This window comes from Lissotriton vulgaris, chromosome 4_1 (genome assembly GCF_964263255.1).
Source record: "Lissotriton vulgaris chromosome 4_1, aLisVul1.2, whole genome shotgun sequence".
NCBI lineage: Eukaryota > Metazoa > Chordata > Amphibia > Caudata > Salamandridae > Lissotriton > Lissotriton vulgaris.
Window position 1 is genome coordinate 603488409 of NC_141691.1, and position 26196 is coordinate 603514604.

Sequence of the window (26196 nt, forward strand, 5' to 3'; positions counted from 1 at the left end):
TAAGACAGGATTGAAAACAATGTTGACCAATACCAAACAAATTTATTCTGCAAACTTTTATGCTAAGTTGTCCACATTGGGTTACGACTTCTGGAAAGACAACATCAAGACAAAAACTGTCTGGGGCACAAAAGAATGGCAGGTGCAAGGTTTGGAAGCTTTATTCAGAGCCTACACTATACTTGAACAAATAATGTTTTTAAATGACACTGTGCAACAAGCATCTTGTCTTGGCATAGCAAAAATAAAAGATCTAAATAAACCGTCTATACCAAAGCCCATACCTGAAAATAACAAAACCACAGAAGGGGAGATAGACGTACAATATGTTTTCAAATTGAATAGAACTAGTCCTAATTGGAAAAAATGGTTAATCTGGCCCACAGACACCAATAACTGTCAAGATAGATTCCTGAACAAAACACAGGGTTTAATTCTTAACAGGCCAGATCCAAGATACTCCCAGAGACAACATCCAGGGATAGTAACAACATATAGTGTAGGGAAACTATGCCTTGAATGGCTGAAAACTTCTACACTTCCAGAAATTAAACAACACTTGACTTTACTTAAAGAAAGCAATGATTTGCGAGATTTCTTATTGGGACCTCGCAAACAACAGTAAAAACTTTTCATATACACCGGTATATATGCTGTGTACAATGCAGCTTGGAAATTAACACAATTAGAAACTGCAGAAAGAATATGAGAAATTAGTCGTATTAACTTGGAGAAAGCTCTCTCTTTAGTGGACAATGGGTTAACTACTCTGTCCTTCAGAATATATTCATTGGACAGCATTGTATCCTCTGCAATTGACATAATGGAACAAGACTTGCTAATGTTACAACATGGCCAGTTTCAATTGCGTTCTATAATGCAGCTAGGCTGGACATTGCAAAATCTGCGTTCAGGCTACGTGCCATGGAGGCTTATCAACACAACGTCATTGTTCACTGGGTTTAACCTTACAGATAAACAAATCTCTTTGGCACAAAGAGGAGCAGACTATACGGTGCCGAGCATTGAAAAACTGGAAAGATTACCATTGACAGTTTCTGAGAAACCTGTAATAGAATGGATAATTCATGGCACCATCATGGTTCCAGTGACGATTTTCCAATTTCAGTATTGTCTACAGCATATACCAGAAGGCCTATATGAAAGGTTGGGTAAAGAATACATTAAGTCAACATGGACTTAACCATATACACACAAATGTTGGAATAAGGGCAAAGAAGTATTCCTTAGTGGAAAAAATTGCAAAAATTCACTAAGTGGTACATTTCTGTGCCAGGGTACTAATTTACAGGAGCCTGCGATGGTTCTGCGAATAACCTTTCATGCCACCTGCACGGTACCCCCTCCACACTGAAAGAACCCGTTTTCAGGCAGCTATCCAATGGCAGTTACGTTATGTTGAATGACCACAGCTGCTGTGGAATGGTGCCAGGAAAAGTTTATCTGGTTAGTGTGTCGTCCATGGTCACTTGTTGTATGCAAGTATTGTATCCAACTCGCAAGTCAGACAGTAAGACGGCAATATGGCCTTCACTGAATATCTCTTCTATACGAATTGATACTTTAAGCAGACTAAAGTCTATTCTTTTGCAAAAATCTGTGCCACTGGCATCATCAAAAGAAACGTATGATCTGCAAGTTGCAAGGACATCTGCAGAGATACATGCATTATTAACAACAAACTGCCCTGTACATTTCGCAGAAATGTTAAGTCAAATCTTAAACATGTCTGATACCAGTGGCATCGTACATCTATTTAAGATGATTTTTTCGGGACTGTTAGTACCATTTGAAGCAGTCCTCTGCATTTTTCCAAATTTCGTGCACTCTATGTTCGGCGGCCTGCCTCTCATCTTGGGCCTCGTATTTATTTATTTATTTATTTCTGAATTTGTAAAGCGCATGGTTACACTTTCAGTGTGTCCCCGCGCTGTCAGAAGAGCCATCTACTCCGTCAGTCAAACAAGACGGGCTAATCTTTGGGAAAGAGGAATGTTTTGAGCTTTCTACGGAAGATGAGCTCTGATGTTTCCACTCTTAAGCTCAGGGGGAGAGAGTTCCATTTATGTGCTGCCAAAGTACGAAAGGATCTTCCTCCCATTCTGGCTTTCTTGTGTCTGGGGACAGTGAGGAGGCCTGCTCCTAACGAGCGGAGTTGTCGAGTGGGCGTATAGGGGCAAAGAAGGTTCCGAAGGAAGGCCGGGCCCTTGCCATGTACGATCCTGTGACCGATACAAAGGACTTTGAAATCAATTCTTTCATTGATCGGAAGCCAATGAAGAGTTTGTAGGGATTTTTTTGAGGGGGCTCTTCTGGGCAGCCGGAGGACCAGGCGGGCGGCAGCGTTCTGAATTGTCTGCAGTCGCCGCCGGCTAGTGGCATTGGCCCCCAGATAAAGGGCGTTGCCGTAGTCCAGTGTTGATGTGACAAGGGCGTGGACCAGGGTCTTCCTAGATGATTCTGGGAGCAGGTCGATGGTTTTGCGGAGTTTCCGTAGAATCGAGAAGCACGTACCGGCTACCCGTCTAGTATGGTAGTCGTAGTCCAATTTTGAGTCCACCCATACTCCCAGATTCTTGACCTGATCACTAGGGGTAGGAAGGGGCCCCAGGGTCTGTGGCCACCAGGCAGATGACCAGACTGAGGGGGGTTTTCCAACAATCAGCACCTCAGTCTTGTCACCGTTAAGACGGAGGCAATTCTTCGCCATCCATTCCGCCATATCCTGGAGGCATGCTGAGAAGTTAGCGGCAGCTTGTTCAGCAGGTTGGGTCAGAGCGACCACCAACTGTGTGTCGTCTGCGTATGTCACTACTTCTACCCCATATCGTTCCGCAGTAGTAGCCACGGGGGTGACATATAAATTAAAAAGGGTTGGACTGAGGCTTGAGCCCTGCGGCACTCCTTGATCGAGGTCAAAGGTGTCGGAGCGTGCTCCTCCTTGCTCTACCGAGAAGCTACGGTTGGTGAGAAAAGATTCCAGCCATAACCAGGCCATGCCTGTCACCCCTCCTTTCTTCAGACACTGCAGCAGCGTATGATGTGCTACAGTGTCGAAGGCTGCACTGAGATCCAGAAGCACTAGTGCTGCCACATGTCCCGCATCTACGTGCCTCCTCAGTGCCTCAGTCGAAAAAAGGAGGGCTGATTCTGTGGAGTGGCGTGCTCGGAAGCCCGATTGGTTGGTATGCAGGAGGCCTCTGGACTCTATGTGCGCGGATAGTTGTTGGTTAACCAGTTTTTCCGCCAGTTTAGAGAAGAAGGGTAAAAGCGAAATGGGGTGTAAGTTGCTGAGCTGGGACGCACTGATGTTGGGTTTTTTCTTCAGAGGCAGTACTACTGCCTGTTTCCACCGGTGAGGGACCTTGCCAGTGTTAAAAGAGGTAGAGAGAACGTGGCCAACATAGGGTGCCAGATGACTCATGGCGCTGGCCAGGAATTTGGCAGGGGCAGGATCGTGCGGGGAGCCTGATTTAATGCCTTTAGCAATGGCTATCAGGAGATCTTCCGACGGAACCTGGAATACTGTGAGGCAGTCTTCGATCGTTGCCTCCCAAGCTACTTCTTCATGAGGAGGAAGAAGGTTAGAGCCAGTTCTGGCATCATCCGGGAAACTGTTGTAAATGTCGCGTACTTTTTTGTGGAAAAATTCCGCGATGGCGTTACATGATTGTGCTGATGTGTCGGCCTGCTCTAAAACGGGGGGAGGTGTAGTAATCTCTTTATAAATCCTGAAGAGTTCCTTGGATGAGCAGTTAGCACTATCTATTCGATCCGCATAGAAGGTCGCTTTGGCTTTCCTAATTTGGAGGTGATATTCTTTTATGCTAGCTCTGTATACATCTCTTGCCTCTAGTGAATAGTTCCTTCTCCAGGCGCGTTCAAGCCTCTTACAGGCTGCCTTGGTTTCTCTAAGAGTTGTGCTGAACCAAGGTGCCGTTTTAGTTTGTCGCTCCGGGCCCTTATTGGCCCAAGGGGCAGTGATGTCCAGGGCTTTAGTGATGTGTCCGTCCAGGGCTACGCAAGCTCTGTCAACGTCCACTCCTAAGTCTGCGGGGGAACCGTTTAGTAGGAAGTGATGTTCGAAAGAATCCATGGAAAACCTGGCCCATTTCCTTTGTAGTTTATTTGCGCAATGGTGAGTTTTTTTATGATGAGTCATGACTGGAAAGTTAAAAGGGACTAGGAAGTGATCTGTCCACAGCAAAGGAATGGGAGTATCCTGTTTCAAATCCTCCAAGTTATTAAAAATGGGGTCAAGAAGGTGCCCCTGACGATGAGTCGGGAGGTGGGAGGCAGTTACTAATTGTAAGGTCTGCAGCTCTTGGCACAATTCTTGAGCAGCTGAGTTGTTAAGGTCTTCAATGTGGAGATTAATATCCCCTAATACAAGGAACTTCCTGTATCTCATAGCCAATGGGGTGACGTTCTGGATAAGACTTTCCGTGAAGTTTCTGCTACCTCCCGGAGGTCTATAGATCAGTAGGCCTTTGATGACCGTATTTTTGTCAATATTGATGGAGAAAGCTCCAGTTTCGCTATCTGTTATAGTGACAGGTTCGAGGGTGCATGTCATATTCATTCTATAGATTATGGCAATGCCACCTCCCCTTCCCTTAGGTCTATCCTGCCTGCAAATTGCATATCCAGGGGGCAGGGCCTCCCTGACTTCAGGGTCGGAGTCTTCGTCCAGCCAAGTTTCAGTAAGGCATAGTAAGTCCCATTTGTTGTCAGTTATAAGGTCGAATACTTCCAGTTTATGCTTTTTGAGGGAGCGACAGTTAAGTAGAGCGCCACTGATTTTCCTACTGTGCTCTGGTTGGCCGTTGGGCATGCTTGCTTTGAGGTGTTTATTGAGGGTGAAGCCACAGTTTTCACAGGAATTGGTAGAACTACTGAGATCAATACTGTGCTCACATACCTTTAGGTATTTGTTGCGAAGGCTGAGGAGCTCCTCTTTGTCGTAGCGGTTATCTGGGGGGTGAGGACCAGGGGGTCTGGCCCCGTGCCCCGGTCTGCCGCGGACGGGCGCAGACGGGCTTGCCTTAGGCGCGCCTTCGGCGCGCAAACGGCGCTCCCGCTGCGCTCGTCCGCTGCGCTTCCGCTGGCAGCACATGATATAGGCGGGGGAGGGCGTGGCCTCGAAAGTGGGCGTGGCCTGTGCGTCGCCGGGGAGGCGAGCAGGGGGTCGTTGCAGTCGTCCCAAGGACGCTGTTTGGTTTTAAGAATGAGGGAATGTGAAGCAACAGGCTTCTGGTGAGTTTCACACAGCTAAAATCAAGTTATACAGTTTTTAAAAAAGCGAGTCTCCCGGCGTCTGCCAGCGGAGCTCTGACACTTCTGGCGGCGGCTTCACAATGCGCGCGCTCTTAAATGTAGTCACGAAGTGGGCGTGGCCTCGAAAGTGGGCGTGGCCTGTGCGTTGCCGGGGAGGCGAGCAGGGGGTCGTTGCAGTCGTCCCAAGGACGCTGTTTGGTTTTAAGAATGAGGGAATGTGAAGCAACAGGCTTCTGGTGAGTTTCACACAGCTAAAATCAAGTTATACAGTTTTTAAAAAAGCGAGTCTCCCGGCGTCTGCCAGCGGAGCTCTGACACTTCTGGCGGCGGCTTCACAATGCGCGCGCTCTTAAATGTAGTCACGAAGTAGGCGTGGCCTCGAAAGTGGGCGTGGCCTGTGCGTCGCCGGGGAGGCGAGCAGGGGGTCGTTGCAGTCGTCCCAAGGACGCTGTTTGGTTTTAAGAATGAGGGAATGTGAAGCAACAGGCTTCTGGTGAGTTTCACACAGCTAAAATCAAGTTATACAGTTTTTAAAAAAGCGAGTCTCCCGGCGTCTGCCAGCGGAGCTCTGACACTTCTGGCGGCGGCTTCACAATGCGCGCGCTCTTAAATGTAGTCACGAAGTAGGCGTGGCCTCGAAAGTGGGCGTGGCCTGTGCGTCGCCGGGGAGGCGAGCAGGGGGTCGTTGCAGTCGTCCCAAGGACGCTGTTTGGTTTTAAGAATGAGGGAATGTGAAGCAACAGGCTTCTGGTGAGTTTCACACAGCTAAAATCAAGTTATACAGTTTTTAAAAAAGCGAGTCTCCCGGCGTCTGCCAGCGGAGCTCTGACACTTCGTAGCAGGAATACTATTTTTATTTCTTCTGCTCCGATATGGCAAATCCAGTAACCAGCGATACCCAGAACCTCATGGAACAAACAGTCCGTGCCCAGAGGTATCGTGAGAGAATAACACAGATTCTCGGCTTGGCTCGCTTAAGAGATCTGAAACGACATGGCTTCTCTCGTTCAGACCAATCTGGCAAGATTGCATCTTACCTGTTCTACGATGCCTGCTTTGCGGAGAGGACGGCGTGTTAGACATTTGTCTTACACTTCCATCAGTCCTGTCATCGGATGTCGACGCCTTGCTAGGTCCGGTAATGACTCATGCATTGTGTTGTCCCAGCGGCTACAAATCCTGATGATGGCATTCATTGAGATCTCACCAGTAAGACTAACTGAGGGTGCGGTACGAGAAACACCAGGCACACAGGTACCATCTAATATGACCATTGCTAACGCGGAAACAAGCGCTGACGACAATGCTTCTCATCTATGCACATTTGTTCTGATAGATCAAGTGGGTCCACTTTCACCTACTGTGGTAGACGATTTCTTTGCCAGCCTAGACGACCTGATGTTTTCTCCTGACACCGATAATAACTTTTGAATCATGCACATAGTGTTCTCTGAAATCTGAAATTCGGCCTTCATTTTTTAAAAACAAAGACTTCTAACATTTGGAACTCTATTTTTCACAACAAATTGAATTTTTTCTCTCTTTCCAAAACATTGAACTTTTTGGCACAGACTAATCTGCTTAAAGTAGAACTATTCCTAGAGAAAAAGAAATTCTGGTCATTTTTTGAAGACTGACTAAAAGAACTATTTGGCCTCGTCCCTATTAATAGAAAGATTGCTATGACATGTTATGTTATGGAATGATCTCGACTTTTCTTCTGTATTTAAGAGACGTTTTCATAAATGTCATCTCATGATTCTTTTCAAATTGCATAAATTAGACTAAAGACTGTATGCTTAGAAATTCTTCCCTTAAGTATATTGTGTACTGTAGAAATGCTAAAAATATTTTTTCTGTATACCCAGTTCAAATGCATTTTATGTATTGGGGTGGGATTGTAAACACTAGCTTTAGATATGTTCAGTGCTTACTAGGTTAGCTTTATTGAACTTAAAATCGTGGAGTGGGTGTTGTAAATGAATCTCGGAACCTAGTATAAATTTCCCGATTCATGCCCTTATATAGGTATACTTTATCATTTCCTTATATAGGCATAAAAATCATTACCATATTTGGCCTAAAACCATACAGCCCAAATGTGGCATGGATACTTCCACTAAGCTCCAAGAATTAACAAAGTTTTCTTGGAAAAACCCACCTTCAGCAGCCCGGGACTTCCCCCTGCTTGAATATTAAGTTCTCCTAGAACTCCCGGCATTTTCCAAGAAATGAGCCTTTGAGTGACGTTATTAAGTTCAAACATGCGTCAAACTTGGCACCTTCAAAGTATAAATATGCCTTGATTTGCCTAAACAAACACACGGTGGTTTGGAGCAGATCGACTATCTACTTGCCCGACGTCCTTCAGCAGCAAGTGCCGAAGGAAGCCGACCCTCCAGCAGACGCACTGCGAGACTCTGTCATTTCTCTTACCGAGAAATCCAGCTCCAGTGTTTCCAGGCTACCCTTGCGGGTATCTGGGAAATCGAGTCCCGAGAACGAGATACAAGACCTCCTTCGTTCTAGAACCAAAGGTACGGAGCTGATTAGACCTCTTAGAGAATTATTGGAATCAGATTCCTGGCAGAGAACTGCTAAAACTTAAGCTACTCCTCTTAAACTTCCTCCCTCGTACTAGACATAGGTTAGGTACACCGGGGTAGGCGTATTTAGAAGCACCAGTTGAGTACTTTTAGTCATCCTTTTATCACTGTAGGTATTTTATGTATTTTATACATTTTATGCACTTTATGGCTTAGAAACCATATCATGCTTTTACAGTACTACTTTATAATACTGCTCGTAATATATGCATTGTACTTGATAGTAAGCTTTACTATTGTAGCAGTTCATTTTCAATGCTTGAGAAAGAAGACTGTTCAATAAATACCTTTTTATTGAAAACGCCCTTCTCTCTATTCCTCTTGCACCTCTGGTGAAACTAGGCATGCACGATTGACTGAGTAAAATAGTTATCTATTGTTTCCGCAACTCTAGAGATTTGATTTCTTATTCTTGGTAAACAAAGTTGTCATGTTTTATGCGGTTGTCAGAAACTAATCCCTTCTTGTTTATTCGAGAAATTTTCTAGTGACCTCTGAGCTAGCTGGCACTCACAATTAAGTCTAATATAACCGGTAGAGACCTAGTAGACCTCAGTCCTACGTCTAAGCTACAGGATATATTATTCCAATGCGCAGAGCCTATTGGGAATATAGGAACTACACTACACAATCTGGACAGCACAGCTGTCATGTTTGATCCCACCCCTCATTTTTAGACCTCGCCAGACCCAGCGCAAGCGCTAATTGTGCATACACTCTCGCTTGCAAGACTATTGTTTACAACAAGGGACTTGCAGCCCGCCAATTGCTTACCATTTGTTGGCTTTTTTAACACTCTTATTTACTGCCTTGTAATAGGGCAGCAGCATGTTTTGGCATCACCTCCTCTTCTTCGACTGGAACATGCACCAAGTACTGATTGCTTCAGGTTGATTGTTGTGCTTCCCTGATTTAGGCACTTACTGTTTTTCTTTATTTTTTTCATTTTTCTTTGTGTTACTTCTTCCCCCTCCCACCATCTGCTGTGTGTTTCTTGCTCCCCCCCTTCTGTTGCTTGTCCGTCTTTCCACCCTCCTTCTCCTGCTGTTCGTAATGTTACTTAATCTCTCTACCCCCCAATTAGAGGAGTAGCGTTCCCCCACTATCTGTCCGTGGTCTTTCTTGCCCCCGTCTTGTCCTCCTCCCATTGTCAGTCATTTTGCGTCCCCTGCCAGCCCCACGTTGCTTGCACTTCTGCCCCTTCCGTGCCAAAAAAAAAAAACATTGACAAAGCGATATACCTCTCGCGTACAATAAAGCTTTTTAGAGGTTTTTTAGCCATGATTTACAGCTGCCTGGCTTCTGAGCAACATGGCTGAAAGTAAAGTAAAAGGAAAGCGCTGAGCCCGTCATGGTGTTTTCTTTTCAATTTCAGTCAAACGGCTGCAGTAGGGGCATTTCCTTCGACCACAAAAATCTTTAAGAACATTTTTTTTTAGCCTGCTTCAATAATTTTTTTATATAAACTTTACATTATGTGGGAAGAAATGACACTGTAGCCAAAGTGATTGGAAAGACAAGGAAGCATTCTGGGAGTGCCCGGTGTATAAAATGTGGCTCATGTATCATTCAGCTCTGCTAAAAGCCTGGCTGTGTGCGTTGTGAGTCAGGTGAATGGGACAGTAGACTGCAAGCTCTTTCTCTCAGTTAAAAGAAGATGGAGGTATTTCTGGGCTGTTAACTCAGAGCCAGTGGGGAAAGAAACATCAGCCCCTTCAAAGTACAAGGAGCCCCCAACCCTCTGCACTCAGTCAAGAGCTCTGAGGTCCACCTGTGTACAGTTCTGGAGGGGGCCCTTGGGGGCCCCAGCACCGCGAGGGCTGCGGGGCTATTGTTCATGCAATGCTCAGAGCATATAAATATGTGATCACTGTGAGTGGGAATGGCCTGTCTCCAAAATGTAGCTATTAATTGCAAATGTATTTCCACAAATACCCATGTTAATATTGATAAATACCATGTCGATGTACGGCATGATATATGTACATATAACAACAAAGTTCAATATCTGTTATCAAATCCACTTGAGTCAACCTCCCTAGCAACCCTGAGTCAGAAGTACGTAGTCAGGCAGGCTTTGGCCTGAAGAAACTGATTGACAGATCACAGGTGGGGTGACAACCCTTAGAGAAATGTGTCAACAGGAAAACCCAGATTGATCCCACAGATAGGCAGAGACACCGCAATGGTTTTAGGAGATTGACCCAATAAAACTTGTTTGGCAGGAGGGGTGAGTGTTCCCAAAATACTATAAAGTCAGATGCCACACTAAGTTAGGAACACTCAGCTAATCAGAACCCAGCATACACACTACGTGCCCATGCTGGACGTTGGACACGTACCCACTGGCCCCAAATTGTATCCACGCAAAGTTGAGACACACCTGCGTTTCTTATTAAATTACCAGATTTATGGCCCTGAGACTAGGCCCAGACTTCTGTCTCCAACAGAATGTACAAATAGTTTTAGGACGTTTCATGTAATGTATAAAAAGATGGCCAAAACCAATGTGCTTTGAGACAGTATTGAGACCCCGACTCTGTTGCCTATTCTCCCGGCCGCTGCGTTTAATTAAAGCAACTGTCCTGTTTTGTCAAAAACCCCTTGTCGTTAATTTTTTCAAGGTAAATTCATATTCAGGCAGATCTGTACTAAACTACTTTCAGGAGGTGTTTGGAAAGAAAATAAGCAAGTACTCACTGCCTCTCCATCCCGCCAACTACAAGAATGCTTCTGAGGTATTCGCAGATTAAGTACTAGTGCTTCCATAGAAAGGGTCTTGCAGCAACTGAGGACAGCTAGTGCTTGTATATTTCCACTATTACAACCCAGCGAGAAGTGCTACTGCTTGTATTCAACCCAGCCGATAAGTGCTAGTGCACATATATTACCAGTATTACAACCCAGTCGAGAAATACCATTGCTCGTAAACATCCAGGGGTAGATTTATGAGGCCCTTGCGCCACGTTTACGCCGCTGTTGCGTCACGCAAGGCAGCGTAAACGTGGCGCATCCCTACAAATGATTTACAACGTGACGCATCTAGGCAGATGCGTCACGTTGTAAAGCCCTGCGCCGCTTGTGGGCGTTCCGGCGCAGGGTGGGCGTTCCGGGGCAGGTGCGCCTCGCAAAAGTGGCTGAGTGAAATCTATGAGATTTCACTCAGTCACTTTTAAGCCAATGCTGCGTCAAAAGCCTGCACCTGCTTGAAGCAGGCGTAGGTCTTGACGCAGCATTGTTAAAATGGGGCACCCCCGAGCCTTGCTGGAGCTGAGTCGCGCTTGCGACGCAACTCCAGCAATGCGCCACATTTTTGCACCATGGTGCGCCGCATTATAAATGCAGTGCACCATGGCTGGCGGAGCTGTGGCGCATGTTAACTGGCGCATCCCTGGGGATGCGCCAGTTAACATAAATCTGCCCCCCAGCATTCAACTCAGCCGAGAAGTGCTTGTGCTCATATATTAAGGGTATTACAACCCATTCAAGACGTACCACTGCTCCTGTATTACAACCAGGGCCCCTGGAATTATGTGGCAGAGGAAAACCAAATTATGGAGCAAGAAAAAGCCAAATTATGCGGCATATTATTGCATAATTTTCCAATTTGTACACATGGAAATACTGTCTGGAGCATATTTTGCTTCATGAATACCATTTTAACAATTAAATACTGGAAAAAGCAAACAAAAGATGACTGAAAGTGCTTTTCACTGTGCGTGAACCCACGGGGCCGGGCTTTTAGTAATTTTAAATCTATTTGAGCTAGAAACAAAGGTTATTTTTTTTTTGCAGATTATGCATTATATGATGGATCATGTGGCAAAATACGGCAAGTTCATAATTATGTGAAAAGAGGCGCAGCTGTGGAATTGCATAATCCCAGTGGACTAGATTACAACACAAATAGCAAAGTGTCTGTGCTGAAATAATATCAGTATTACCACACATCCGAGACATGCCAGTGCTTGCACAGTGTCAACATTACAACCAAGCTGCGAAGTGTCCCTGCTTCTATATTATCAGTACCATCGTTCTGTCGTATATTGTCAGTATAGAGAACCAGCTGTCCTTGTTTGATCCGACCCCTCAGAAGCATCAGTGCTCATATACTACACTATTTTTCAGTTGAGAAGTGCAAGAACTCGTATATTATCAGTATTTTAACCCAGCCGAGACATGTCAGAGCTCGCATAGTATCAATACTGTAAAACTGAGAAATGGGGCTGCCATTCCGTTATGAGTATATTACAAGAGACAGTGGTCCCTACCAAAGAACCATAATATTATAGGCACAAAACTACAATTAGAGCTGTGTTGGAATACATCCAAATGGAACAAAAATTGTGTTTATTCAAACATTCATAAAAACTGAAGGAAACAATATAAGTACAATCCAATGGGTAAAAGTGTCAGGGTATGGAAATCACCAGATTTCCAGACCTCAGGCATTCGCTCCCAAAGCAATTTTCAATGGGGGGATCATCACCATTTTCTATTGAGATCGAAACGTTGTCGACACTCACACCTTGACTCCAATTATGTGGGTATGATTTATGTGGAGCACAAGATGTTTCTCGCACTGTGAATGTTGTAAATATGTAAAATTCTTCATTTTCTGCACCTTATGAGGTGCTTCAAGGTAGCAACAGATCTCTTCTAGGCCTTCCCTTTATGTTAGCAACCTGGGGTTATCCTTTGCATAATGCTAACCAGCTGTGACATTACATTGATCCTGTCATCAATAGCATGATTGTAACAACTTCAGACATAATGCAAGCTTTGGCATCATGGTAACAATATTTGACAAATGATGTACATCCATTAGTATGTACTACCAGTTGACTGCAAGGATAGAGTGGATGGTGGATTGAAGCAATATTTGATATATTGAGGAACAGAGGGCATTTTCATCATACAAGGGTGACAAGTCATTTGCCCAGGCTATGTGAACACTTCCAACAGCCTATTTATACTATGGGTGCCACCCCGTTTATGGGAGCCTTAGCGGGTGCCCACCCGCTTTTACTTTTGTTTCTCTCACCGAGGGAGCCCACCCCTCGATATTTCCCCCGAAAAGAGATGCCGCGGCAAAACCGGAAGTCAGGCGTCCGGACGCCTGGAGCGGGGCGGGACTTCCGCTTCCTGCAAGGAAGTCCCGCTCGCTGCCCGAGATGCGGCCCACAAGTCCCGGTCCCGAGGAGAGGGGGACCGGATGAAGCCTGGCGCCTACGCATGCGGGGATCCCATGACTGAGGGAGCGCCCCTAAGGCGCCAGAGAATGCCCATTGAAGGCGGAGGTGGCCGAGGCACATTGCTGGTGCCTGCCCCCGCCGCGTCTGAGGAGGATAGCGCCGCGCCGAGAGGAGAGCGCCGCACCCAGCCGCGGGAAGCACCGGTGAGTGGGGCTCCATGACGCCTGGGGCCAGTCAAGGTCCCAGGCCTGTGTTGTCACTCGAGTTGCCCCGTCTTGCAGTGGGCCGCTCCTTCGTTTGGGGGCATGTTGTCTAAGGGGCAGAGGTGGCTCCCCCCGGCCCATTAGTTTTCCGAGCCTGAATGGCTCCACCGAGGGACAGCTTCTGTTTCAAAGGCCCGTGGGGGTCCCGAGGTCCCGTGGGCCCGTGTTCCCCTTGAGTCCATGCGTTGCTCCACCGATGGGGGGCCATGTTTATTTTGCCCGTGCCAGTTGGCACAATGTATATGCTGTGATTACTATCTGTTGTGTTTTGACAATACAAAAGTTATTTTTATCTTACCTTGTTTGGAGTTCCTTTTTGTGGTGTTCCTGGGATGTTGTTGCTGTGTGTGTGCGCAAATGCTTTACACATTGCCTCCAGAAAAAGCCTGACTGCTCGTGCCAAGCTACCAAGGGGGTGAGCAGGGGTTATCTTTGGCGTGTAGGTTATCTTTGGCGTGTAACTCCCTTGCCCTGACTAGAGTGGTGGTTTCAGCCTGGCTTTGGCGCAAGCCTTAGCCAACCAGAAATCCCATTTCTAACAGTATCACTCTTCATCCATTGGTCTGTTGTTGTGTCATTCACATTTTGGATCACCCCACTACTGCATACATCATGGGAAAATGGGTCAGACTGCTTAAGGCACTGGTTAAGTTCACTTTGAGTGACTGTATAATGCTCTTATACAATGTGGACATCTACACACAAGTTAGTTCCCTCTAGAGTCAGTGTTTTTTTTTTTTTTTTTAATATTATTCCGTTAGTGTTGCCTGATGAAATATCAGGGTGCACTTAAAATGACCACAGATCACATTCCAGCTTTATCAGTTCCTGACAACTACTAATGCTGTTGTAAATTCATTTTGCAGTGGCCTTTTTTATTATTATCTGACTGCTGCTATTTCAAGCATACCATATTGTGTTCTTGGACTAATTTCACCAAAGTTTTGTTAATAAACTTAGCCCAGAAAGAAAACCAAACTTCATCTTGATTAATTTGTAGCGCACTTCTAACACTTTTATTTAAAAATAGGTGGGGTGTAATTTGGGTTCTAGAATATTAATTTCATACTATGTTTGCTCTTTGGGGGCGTGACCAAGCAGGCTACAATAGTGGCGTACCTTGCTGAGGCTCCGCGACGGACGAGGTCACTTCCACCGTTTCTAGCGTCCATCCCTGGAATCCCGCACAGTTCCCGTAATCGGAACCCGTGGGGCATCCGACACCATGCAGTTACAACGGAAGCGGCATCGCCGTTGGGGTGAACCGGGCCCGACAAGACACCTGGTGACAGGCGACAAGATGGCGGCGGCCAGTGGTGTCGCCTGATAACTCGAGGAGAGGAACGCGACCCGGATGACCCAAGCGGCTGAGAGGAGAGGGGACACCCCGCATCCGAAGATAGAGCGCGGGGGCCGAGACGCCACAGCACACCCCAGCATTGTGAGGGTCGATCGCGGCGAGTGACACACGCCGGGTCCTGCACACAGAGCACAGCGGCGAGTGGGTGCCGGGCCGAGCGGGGTCGGGCGGCGGAGCGGGACTGCTGCTTCCCTCAGCGCCCCGAGAAGGACAACAGCTGACTCCCTCCCTGGAGCAGGGGCATCGGGGGAGAAGCGGACAAGAAGTAGAGTGGAGGCCATCCCCGCCGGGGAGACCCAGTGCATGACTTTAAGATGGCGGAATAACTCCACATTTGCCAGCCAGCAGCCCAGAGACAACTTACTTACTTACTTAATGTTTTATAGAAGTCAATCGTAAGGCCGTCAGACCCAGGGGCCTTACCAGAGCGCATCGACATGATAGCTTCCGCAATTTCACCTATTTCACCTATTTCAAGTTCTGCAGGGAGGAATTTTTGCTGGGCGTCTCCAAACCAAGCGAGCGCCACGTCCTCAAAATAAGCAGGCAGATCCAGGGGTTCTCCTCTATGCGAGGAATACAATGTACTGTAGTGTTCTTGGAATATTCTGAGCTGATCGGGAAGGTTCCTGGATGTGTTACCATGAGTATCCTGTATTTCTGTGACGTAGTTGGCAAATCTGGGTGGTTTGACCGAATTTGCCAGTGCACTTCCTGGCCTGTCCCCTTCGCCATATATTCGTGCTGTGTGCGGTTTCCCCCGGAAGGTGCATTCCCTATCAGCCGCAGTTTCGTATTCAGTCAATTTGTCCCGCATCTGGGCCTTTAGAGCACCGTCATCTGGGCTCTGAGTGATGGCGTCCTGCAGTAGGTGCTGTTGGTTTTCTAACGTGTGGAGTTCAGTACGCAGGGACTTGAGAATCCCACCCTCTTTGGCAATACACCAGCCCCTCAGCGTAATTTTGAATGCTTCCCAGACCGTAGTGATGCTGGAAACAGATGACAGGTTACGGTCAAAAAAATCTGGGATGTCCTGTTCCAGTTCAGCTTTGAAGACTGCATGTTGCAAGTGTGCGGGGTTAAGCCGCCAATTCAAGAATGGGGAGCTATCTAAAGGGATGCGGAGCTCCACTGTGACTGGGGAGTGGTCAGAGAACGTACGGGCCAAGTGTATTGTATGTGTGAGCCAGTTAGCTACCTCCATTGAGACAAAAATGTAATCTATGCAAGCCCAGGTGGAGTGTACAGTCGAGTAGTGTGTGCCTTCCCTGAGCGTGGGGTGGAGGTACCTCCAGGCATCTATCCACCCATTACCATCCACTATATCACATAACGTCTTCTGGGTGGTCGAGTAGTGTGCCGGGAGTCGACGGCATCTGTTATGTCGGGTCATAAAGCAATGTTAAAATCGCCCCCCAATATTACATGTGAAATACCTATCATTTGGATTTTCACCCATAGTAGGAACAAAGCATTTGGATTATCCAGATTAGGCCCATAGTAATTTGCAAACAATATTTTGTGAGAGAACAAGTGGCCCCACAGCAAACAAAATCTGCCCTCTGAATCCGAGTCCATACCTGAGGGTGTGAAAGCTACGCCACATTTAACCAAGATGGTGACTCCCCCGGAGTAGTTGGAGTAGGAAGAGAAGGTGCGGCATGCAGCCCATCTTGCTGCAAAACAGGTAGTTGTATTAGGCGCTAGGTACGTCTCCTGTAGGAGAGCAATAGCTATCCCATGTCTATCGAGATATCCTACTATCTGCCTACGCTTCCTAGGGTCATTGAGGCCCCTAGCATTCCATGTGGCCAATGTAAGGGAGCGTAGGGGCTGTGCATCACCTGTGATCCCCGTGGCCATAATGATCAGGAGGTATTAGATGAGTACCTGGTGGACCTTTGTCCATATACAACATACGGTAATACATACTAGACATTGTGCTTTGTGTAAGTGCCGGCCGGCCTGCCATTAGAACACATCACTACAGATTGCACGGTAAGCCGTTTTCCCTCCCACACCGGCCTCCCCAACTTGCCGGGTATCAGGTACCCACCCTCTGGAAACATACATATCTTAACACAAAAAGGCCATTTCTAGTCAGAAAACCAGGGGGGGGGATCAGGGGATTGCCCTGTAAGGGGGGGAGATCACTAGGGGCACACGGCCTGCCCGATCATCTCCTTACTTTCACCCACTTCTGCCACCGCTATAAGCTAGGCATACTAGTGTGGGACGGAGATGAGTGTCCGAGCAGAGTAGAGTGTGCATGAGTAAACAAGGTAAGCCAATGTCATACATCACCAGAGCAGGCCAGTTCGCCACAGTATGGAAAGGTGGTGAGGTGTACCGACATCGGCCGCCATCCTGAAGTGTGTCAGTCCTGCTGGGACAGCGGGGAAGGCAGTCGCGAGCGGTCACCGGGCCCTGCGCCCTCGGAGGATGCCCTTTTATGGTGCTTCAGATATTCTTCAACTTGGTCCGGGATGTTGAAAAGATATTGCTTCCCACGGTGCATTATCTTCAATTTGGCAGGATAGAGCATGGCGTATGAGATTTCCTGGGCCTGCAGCTTCTTTTTTACTCCAGCGAATTTGCGTGTTGGCTTCCTGCACAGTAGGCGTGAAGTCCGGATAAAAAGAAAGTGTTGTGTTTTCATACGGAACCTGCTGTTTTTCTCGAGCCAGGAGGAGGACTGCGTCCCGGTCTCGATAATTTAAAAACCGGGCTATGATGGGTCTGGGTGCCGCACCGGAAAGAGGACGTGCGGCTAATGAGGGATGCACCCTTTTGACAGTGAGATGTGCTGAAAAGGAATCTCTCCTGAAGAGGTCCGCAACCAGCTTTTCCTTAAAGTCCTCCATGCGCCCCGTGTTGGTTGATTCAGCAAGGCCCAGAGTGCGGATGCTATTTCTGCGGGACCGAGCTTCCAAGTCCTCGTTCTTTTCAGCAATGATCTTAAGCAACTTATCCATTTGCGTGACTTGACGGGTGTTGGCCGTGGCGTATCCTCCATGTCTGAAATTCTAGTTTCCGCCTCTTTCAAACAAGTGTCATGTTGGTCCAATTTGGCAACCACTGTGTCCATTCTGGCGTTAAAAGCATCCATTTTGGAGTAGATTGACGTGAGGCTTTGTTTCATCCCCAGCAATAACGTTCTCCAGTCCTCCTCAGGTGGCGCCTCCGCTCCGGGTTCAGTGTGATCCGTCGACTGTGATCCTGGGGTTTTGCGGGACTCAAAGGGGAGCTTGGATTGCCTGGTTTCACTGCGCCCCATCTTAGTGCAAGGAGTGTGGAAGCCTCAGCGTGGGCCCCAAGGGCGAGTCACAGGAAGGAGGCAGTCGAAAAAGGGCACAAAGTATCGTAGGTAACTCCACGAGGTAGCTATTCGTGAAGGCTGGGGCACAGTAACGGTGCTCAGGGTGTGGGTATCACGGAGGAGGTGCGGGAGCCCTGCAGGGTAGTGAGGTTTAGCGGCGTCAGCAGGTGTATGGTCGGCAAAAAAGCAGGTCCGGTACCAGGAGGACAGTACCAGGCGGGCAAGGGGCCACAGAGAGTCACCGGGGCGGTTATGACCAAGCTGCCAGCGGGTAGTGCAGCACAAAGTTCAGGGCTCCAGGCTGTAGCGTCCACGCGCCGAAGTATGTAAGTAGACTGTTGTGCTGACGAAGTTTGGGCCTAGCGGGACAGTACAAAAACAAGAAGCGGGTCAAGCAGAGCCTTCAGTCACGAATTACTTCCTCCAGGGTGTAGTACGAGGGAGGGACGGGAAAATGGCTGACGGGGTAAGATGGCGGCTGTAGGTTCAAAGCAGCTGCCTCAGCATGTTTATAATTGCACTAATACTGTCCCGGCTCTCCCAGCGCACTTCCCACATTGAGTAGTGGGTCAACTCCAAGGAACGGCAGTTAGAGAGGCCCGTCCCGATCTGCGATGCGTCTGTACCCCCAAAGTCGGAATCGGGGGACTGAGGGCTTTTTTGGATAGCGCCCGCTTCCCACGGCCTCGGGGGCTCATTCCTGCAGTGGGGACGGGCGGGCGTCTCACCCTCGTGGGAGACGCAGTGTACGCAGTTCGGCACGCAATGCTCAGACCTGAAAGGTGTAGGTGGCCCCCAGTCTCAGAACTTCTTTCGCCAATGTGCAGCGTAGCTATTGCATTCATAGGGCCGTCAGCGCCGTGGTAGTGGTGTGTGTCGAGGCAAACAGGGCCACGGCCTCCCCATTTAGTCGCAGTCAGCCTCATGTAGTGAAGACAGCCTTTGGAATCCGGAATTTTGTAGCGCTCCGAACCAGGTCAGTCACAGAGCTGCAGGCCTCAGGACCCCGGCCTCAGTTGGGGATGGTGGCCGGGCGATAGGTCGCATGCTCGGCAGGGTGGTACGCCGTTGGCCGGAGCCGCGGCGAGGCACAGGGCGAGGCGGCGGCACACTCGTCTCCCCCTCGCAGCAGTGAACAGGCACTCACCCCGAGTCTCGTAGCGCCCCCCCCAGGGCCCGGCAGTGAAGCTCCGTTAGGCCCGGAATCCCCGACCTGGAGAAATTAGGGTGGCCAGTCAGCAGGTCCGAGGAGAGCGGGCTCCGAGCCGTGGGCAGGTCTCGATGCCACCGGAATGGTCCCCGCCGGTCGGGGACAGGAGTGTCTGGTATCGGCGGAGTCTGCGCAACCTCACGGTGCAGATGGCGAAGAGGACGTCGAGGACAGGTGCACAAGGATGGGCTAAAGTATTGTTGTCTGCTCAGACGGGCAGGAGCCTCACGTGAGTGTGGCCATCGTGGTCTGGCGCCACCTACCGCCCTTCTACTCATATCATAAATTGGGTAAAAGTAACATCTGCGATTTACAGCACTTAGAGACAGCTGATATGTGCTACTCCATATAAAACACAGGCTTTTGTCATTTTTATTCACTATCAATGTGCATTGTCTCACAATTTGCCAACCCCCTTCATACATTTAGGGGAGTTACTGTACACAGTTTGGCCCCACAACTTACAAAGGGAAGGATGCACTATTTACCGGTTCCCTGTGTGAGTGCCTTGTAAATAAATATCTTGTCTTGTTTCTTGCAGATGACTTGCAAATACTCTAACTTGTTTCTGCACATGTTGCGTCAATATCTGCAATCTTTCAATCAATGCTTGTAATCCTGATATTACAAGCATCCAGTCGCCGAATACCAGTCTGCACTGAGGAGTACCATATTTTTCTGTACACCACTTTTCTGGTATATGTATTCCAGTTGTGAGCACAGTGGGGGCTATAGAATATATTATTACAACTTCAAAGATCTGCTGCGTAGGCTGTGATCCAGTGCTTTATTTAAGCTGGTGGTTTCTGGTTCTCGGGACCGGCACTGATTTAGTTTCCTCGACACCGGCACTTAATTGGTTTCCTCGACACCAGCACTTAATTGACATCACCACACTTATGACACTGTGCCACGTGATTGGGCTGCTCATCTAATTTAGAGATGAGCAGAAGAACTGTTGTTTATTAAAATATACTAATACCCGCCTCCCCAGTCATTCCTTTCCCTTTGGGGACCTGGAATAATGTGAAATGTGTCACTTGCAGACGAGAGAGATGGTTAGTAGTTGTTTTGATAAGGTCATTAGCAGTAATGATGGGGAAATGGGTGTGCAAGCTGCAGTGGCCTCCGGTCAGGGCCCTTGCACTTATTATTTTAAAAATTAAAAGTGCTGTGCTCCCTATAATTTGAATTTGTAAGCAGACACGAGCAGACATTTGTGAAAGGCTTGAAATCATAGAGATTAGCACAGGTATTATGCAGTGTACTTTCAAATGTATTCATGACCCATAAAAGGAACGTAGGGCCATATTTATCATTCCAAATTGTGATCACAATCGCCGAAATTCTCAGAATTTTGGCGTTTGTGATCGCAATTGGGCTCAGTGGTATGTAAGAATAAAAAATAGCCTCGCAAAATAAGGAATTGCAAAATTTGTGATTCCCTATTTTGCGATTGCATTTAAGGAATTGCAAATTGTGATTCCTTAAATGCAATGTAAGAAGCACATAAAAAGTGCAAGTTGGCCTTAAGGAATCGTAAATTACCACCAACTTCAAGTTGGTGGTAATTTACGATTTCTCTGAAAAATGCACGTTTTTGCATTTTTCAAAGTGCCATGTGGGGCACATACATGCCCTAAGGGCATGTATGTGCGCCACATGTGCACACATACATATTTCAGGGGTGCAACAGGGTGTCCTTTTGACACCCAGTCACCCTTGAAATTGCATTCTCAATTTGCGATTCTCTAATTGGGAATCGCAAATGGAGAATGTCTTCCCATTCATTCCTATGGGCCTCCTAGCCCTTAGGAATGAATGGGAAGGAATTCCTTAATTGCAAATCCCTATTTGCGATCCGCAATTAAGGAATATCAAGGAGTCGCAAATTATTTGCGATTTTTTATTTACATCTCGTTTTGCGATTCTCAAATAGCGATTCTGTAAAAATCGCTATTTGAGAAACGCAAAGTCAGTCTTTGATACATATGCCCCATAATCCTTACCCACGTGAAAAACAAACTTATTATTTTCACCTTTAGAGTGAAGCCAATGTGCAACAAACAAACAATATTTGCTAGAAGCATGAACATAATTTCTTGCATCCGACAACTTTGACTGGTTGATTTTCAGTCTGCTGATTGAAAAATTCACAAAGAAAAGCAGGTAAGAGTTATCTCCAAAATAAGAAACTCTACACTCACCACCGTGGGAAAAAATTGAAACATTGTAAAATATAGAGCCAGAAGACAGAAGTTTGTTTCTAGACAGTGATCTAGGTTGGCATAAACAATATAAACTGAATGTGGTACTAAATAAGCTGTATTGATGGGGCCTGGTGGGGAGACGCACGGGAAAAAGAAGTCATTGTTTTCTTGTGTTTTTTCTGGTGATTGTGTTTACGAACTGATGCCTGTATAGTTCATAGGTTGTTCTTACATAACTTATTTAAAATCTCATGCAATACCTACTATTCGATCGCCTGACATATCTTGCTGACATACGGCAGTGAGCAGACATCAAGGAAGGATTCCCGGGCCGCCTGGTAAAGAAACAAATTACTAGTTAGAATTGTACATTCACAAGCATCAATGCTGGCAAAATAGAATTTACCTGCACAGCACACAGAGCGCTACGATAAACCAATTGAAAGGGCCATATGTACGAAAGGATTCAGCATTTCCTATTGGATTGGATCGCAATTTCGGTCCTTTAACAAATGCTAAATTGCCTTTCCATATCTACAAGGTCAGATAGGGAATCGAAAAATGTGATTTTTACCCAAAGGGATTTCCTATTTGCGATTTCCTAAGCACATTTACAAAACATTTCCTAAATTGGAAATGGGCATTTAGGAAATTATAGAACCATCGACCCAAAGTTGATGGTAACTATGTGGAATTTAAAAAAAGAACCACATAAAAGCACACACTTGCCCTTAGGACATTTTGTGCACTTTACTTGTGCACCACTTTTTTTGGGCTGCATCAAGTTGGACCTTAGGCCCATTGGCACCCTTGGTTGTGTATTTCCTAAATAGCAATTTCCTAACAGCGATCCCTACTGTGTAGGAACCGCTATTAGGGCATTTCTGATTTTGTACATCCATTTTACATTTCCTAAATAGTGATTTCTTGGAATTCGCTATTCGGGAAATGCAAAATGGAGATGTCGTACATATGGCCCATGGAGACTTCCACACGAGCGTCTCATTACAGTGCTGTTGCCCCTTTCCCTCAATCTACTTTTCATTTTAATGACTGTGTGTTGGTCCTCCTGGATCAGCTGAATAATTGTAAATGGTAAATCAAGTTGCATTTCATGATAACATAGTACAACCATGTTTATTGAGGGATATCAAAGCAGCCTGTATAAGGGGGTTCTGGGTTCTAACTGTTTCATATGCAGTACCCCAGACAGACGAAAGAGGTGGTGAAGTTTGCACTTTACAATTAAATAACAGGTGGTCTGAAAGATAAATCCTTATAAAACACTACACTATGATTTTGTATCTTTCCCACTGCATCAGGGGTACCAAGAAGCTAGAAGAAGGGATGGTTTTTAGAATGTCAGGGACTGGGCGCTCTGCCAGTATGGTAGCACTGTAGGACTAAGTAGAGTGTGGTGCAACTGGGTGAGTGGGCAACCATATAACCACTCAACGGAGAAGCAAGCAAGCAATACTACTCCAAAGTAACAAGAAAAAGCATACCCTATGCACACACTTAAATGTAAAGATTGGAAACAATGTCCATATGCAATAATGGTACAGGGAAACAACAATAAAATGCAAGTATTTGAAGATCAATAAAGATATGTCAAAAGAAGTCTTGGTCTCCTTGTTTTATTCCAACACAGCATGTGTACAACCAGCCGACACGTGTTTCATCGCGTCTGCGAATCTTCAGGGCTGGAAATGATACAGAAGACAAAGGGCTATATTTGGGAATTTATACATTGGATGTATGACCTTGGGTAACATTTCAGGTCAGCCGTTCGAGACAAGCATTACATTGGGTGATCTCATGCATAATTAATGCCCTTCGAGATGGTAGTGGGAAAACATCTGTTGGTGTGCCGAGGTGCCTTTAATAGCTCACATATCCCATGCAATCGAGGTGAGCCGTTGTGCACTTAAGCACCCTAATTACTAGAGTGCATTCTCGTGCAATTGTTGTAACAGAATGGTGCACGGTGACGTGCTAGGCTAAGTTCTATGCCGGTGTGGGGGATCATGCGTGCTTATAAGTGCTCGGTGAAACAGTACAAATTCCAACACATACCTCCAATGGTTGTGTTAAGTCCTTACGGTCTGTCGTGATTAAAAGAGCATGGTAGATACGAGAAAGAAAGAGTAAAAGAAAAAGGAGAAAACAGGAGAAACGGTGGGAGAATAATAAGAAAGCGAGGGAGGGAAAAGAAAGGAAAAAAAGTCAAATTTAAATGTATCAAGTCGTGAATAAATTATTGATTACTGGTCATGGAAGAAAATGCCAGTTCTATATTATGAGATTTGTAGTTAACCGATGATAATGAACAAAAGGGAAAGCTCACCGCTATTCCGGTGATACTTCCGACCCGGAAGGGCCCAGGACCATTCGAAATTAATTGTGAGGTGAAGTACAAAAGCTGTAATAGAGTTGAAAATAATCGTGTTACGTCTTTCCTGATGTTTAACAGGATAGACTGGTGTTGCCATTCTTAATCCTTGTTATGAACCACAAAGCAAACGAGTGATAGCTGTCTTAAATGCTAGCGCTCCTGAATTAGGAAGACGCAACCTGCTCCGTGTGCTAATATAAGGGACATATTGCAAGTGCTCACAATGGCTAACAAGTGAAATTGCCAGCGTAAGTGTATTGGAATTAATAACAGTCGTGTAACATCTAAGATAACCTAGTCAGGTAATCAACGCCCCAATTTATTTGGGACGGTCAAAACTAATCAACTATGAAACAGTACTGTGTAAGTGAGATCATTATAAGACTAGATTATTATACTAGTTTAGTATGTTACCTTGCAAGCGAGTGCGCTTGTATTAGGTCGCCCGGGTAAAGGAAATGGTTGTCAGTCACTTTTAATCTGAAATGAAATATATCCAGATTGTATTGCATTGTTATGTAAATATACCGACATAGAGCATGTATCCACTGTATTGTATCAGCGGTATAGATAAAAGCAGCCTACCTTAGCTTCTGGTATGTCGGAATACAAAAAGAAATATTCTGTAGCCTCGTCCGGACTTGGTGTCTGAAAGACAAACAATCCAGATGGGCAAGTTGCAATATCTACGCGGTAGCTGCTGCGTTTAAAAAGGCGTCGAGCCCCCTAGAAAAGTATCTCAGTTTGAATTACCTCCAAGGCGTTGCAGATTCCTTCCTTCCTCTCCCGGGTCTTCGTTGTTCGAAGTGCGAACACGTGACCCGGAAGTGGAACTGGCTGAAGTAGTGTACGGCCCCCAATGGTGACGTGGGCGTCTGCCCGAATGAAGAAGATTTAAAGGGATAGAAGCCGAAAAAAAGCCTAGACAGGAGAAGTGCCTATTTAGAGTTCTGTTGGCCTTAGAATTTGTGATTGTCGTGTCGGAAAGAAAATATTAACGTGTTTCTAAAGAGGGGCAAATCTATTGTCTCTGATTGGGTACAGTGGTACATGCAAACGATAGGGATAATTATTTATGATGTTGTGTGGCAGGTGAAAGTTATCATGAGCATAGCGCAGTTAGATTCTATGCTCAGTGCTGTTTGTTAAAATCTATTCGTGAGCAAAGAGAATATTGCAATAGTCTCGCATATTCTCACAACGGTTGTAAGGGAACGTGAACTGATCTCTTCCCAACCACTCTTACAATCTAAAAAAAAACATTCAATAAGTATAATCATAAGGAAAAAATCATTGATAGGGGATAATCAGAGTGCAAACAAAGGATTGCACCGTGATTATCCTATAGGTGAGTCACATTCCATTGAAGCAAAATTGAGTTCTTTCAAGAAGGGCGAACTAGATACTTAGTAGATACCCTTATGACAAACAACATATTTCATACGAGTCGGTACAGTAGTATGATTTATCACATCATTGCTTCATAATAGTCATCATAGTGTATGGTAAGACAATTCTTAACTTGTTATGTTATTGTCCAGAAATTTAATCGCCCAGGAAAAATTGAAGCTCCGAATCAAAATTTAGGCCTAGCTCGACTGCGTACATTTTCATGATCCACATAGCCTCCATGCGTCTTAATTTCAATTCTCTGTTGCCTCCTCTAATTCCTAAATTTACCACATCGATCCCAAAGAAAGAGACCACTTTCTCACTCTCAGTGTTTTGACACCCTGCCACATGCAATGCTACAGGGTATCTTGGATCCTGTTTGATTATTGCCCTTATATGTTCAGATACTCTTTCCTTAAGGGCACGTATGGTGCTCCCCACGTACTGTTTGCCACACTTACATTCTATAATGTAGACCACGTATTTGGTGAGACAGTTAATGTTGGCATTTATGGTGAAAATTTCACCTTTTGGATTACAAAATTGTTTAGTCTTGTGTTTCGCCCACCTGCACATGGCACATAATCCACATTTGTAAAAACCTTTGCTTTTTGAGGAAAGCCAATCAGTTGCCCGTAGACCATGTGGTACAGTTGGACTCAATCTGTTTCTGAGGGTGTTTCCTCTTCTGAAGCAGATTTGGGGCCTCTCCGTGATAAATGGAGTTAGGGATTTTTCATTCTTCAAAATTCCCCAATGCTTGATCATGCTTTTTCTTAAGGTATGATGGAGAGAATTAAATTCCGTAACCAACCTAATTGTGTTGTTTGAGGGTAAAGGTTGTCTCTTTGGTTGCAAAATGTCAGCTCTTACAATCTTGTTGATTTTCCTCTCTGCTTGTTTAATCACATTGCTAGCGTAACCTCTTTTGCAGAACCTGTTTCTCAT

At 46.1% G+C, this 26196-nt stretch overlaps 1 protein-coding gene across 2 annotated transcripts in view; it reads right to left on the reverse strand.

Annotated features, from left to right (window-relative positions):
- The window catches only part of AOAH (acyloxyacyl hydrolase), a 973359-nt gene that overhangs the window by 543434 nt on the left and 403729 nt on the right, over positions 1-26196 (reverse strand). For both annotated transcript variants that reach the window (XM_086964832.1, XM_086964831.1), the window contains exon 6: positions 21726-21796. In XM_086964832.1, coding sequence (XP_086820958.1) covers positions 21726-21796 — 71 coding nt within the window. The remainder of the gene's footprint in view (positions 1-21725; positions 21797-26196) is intronic.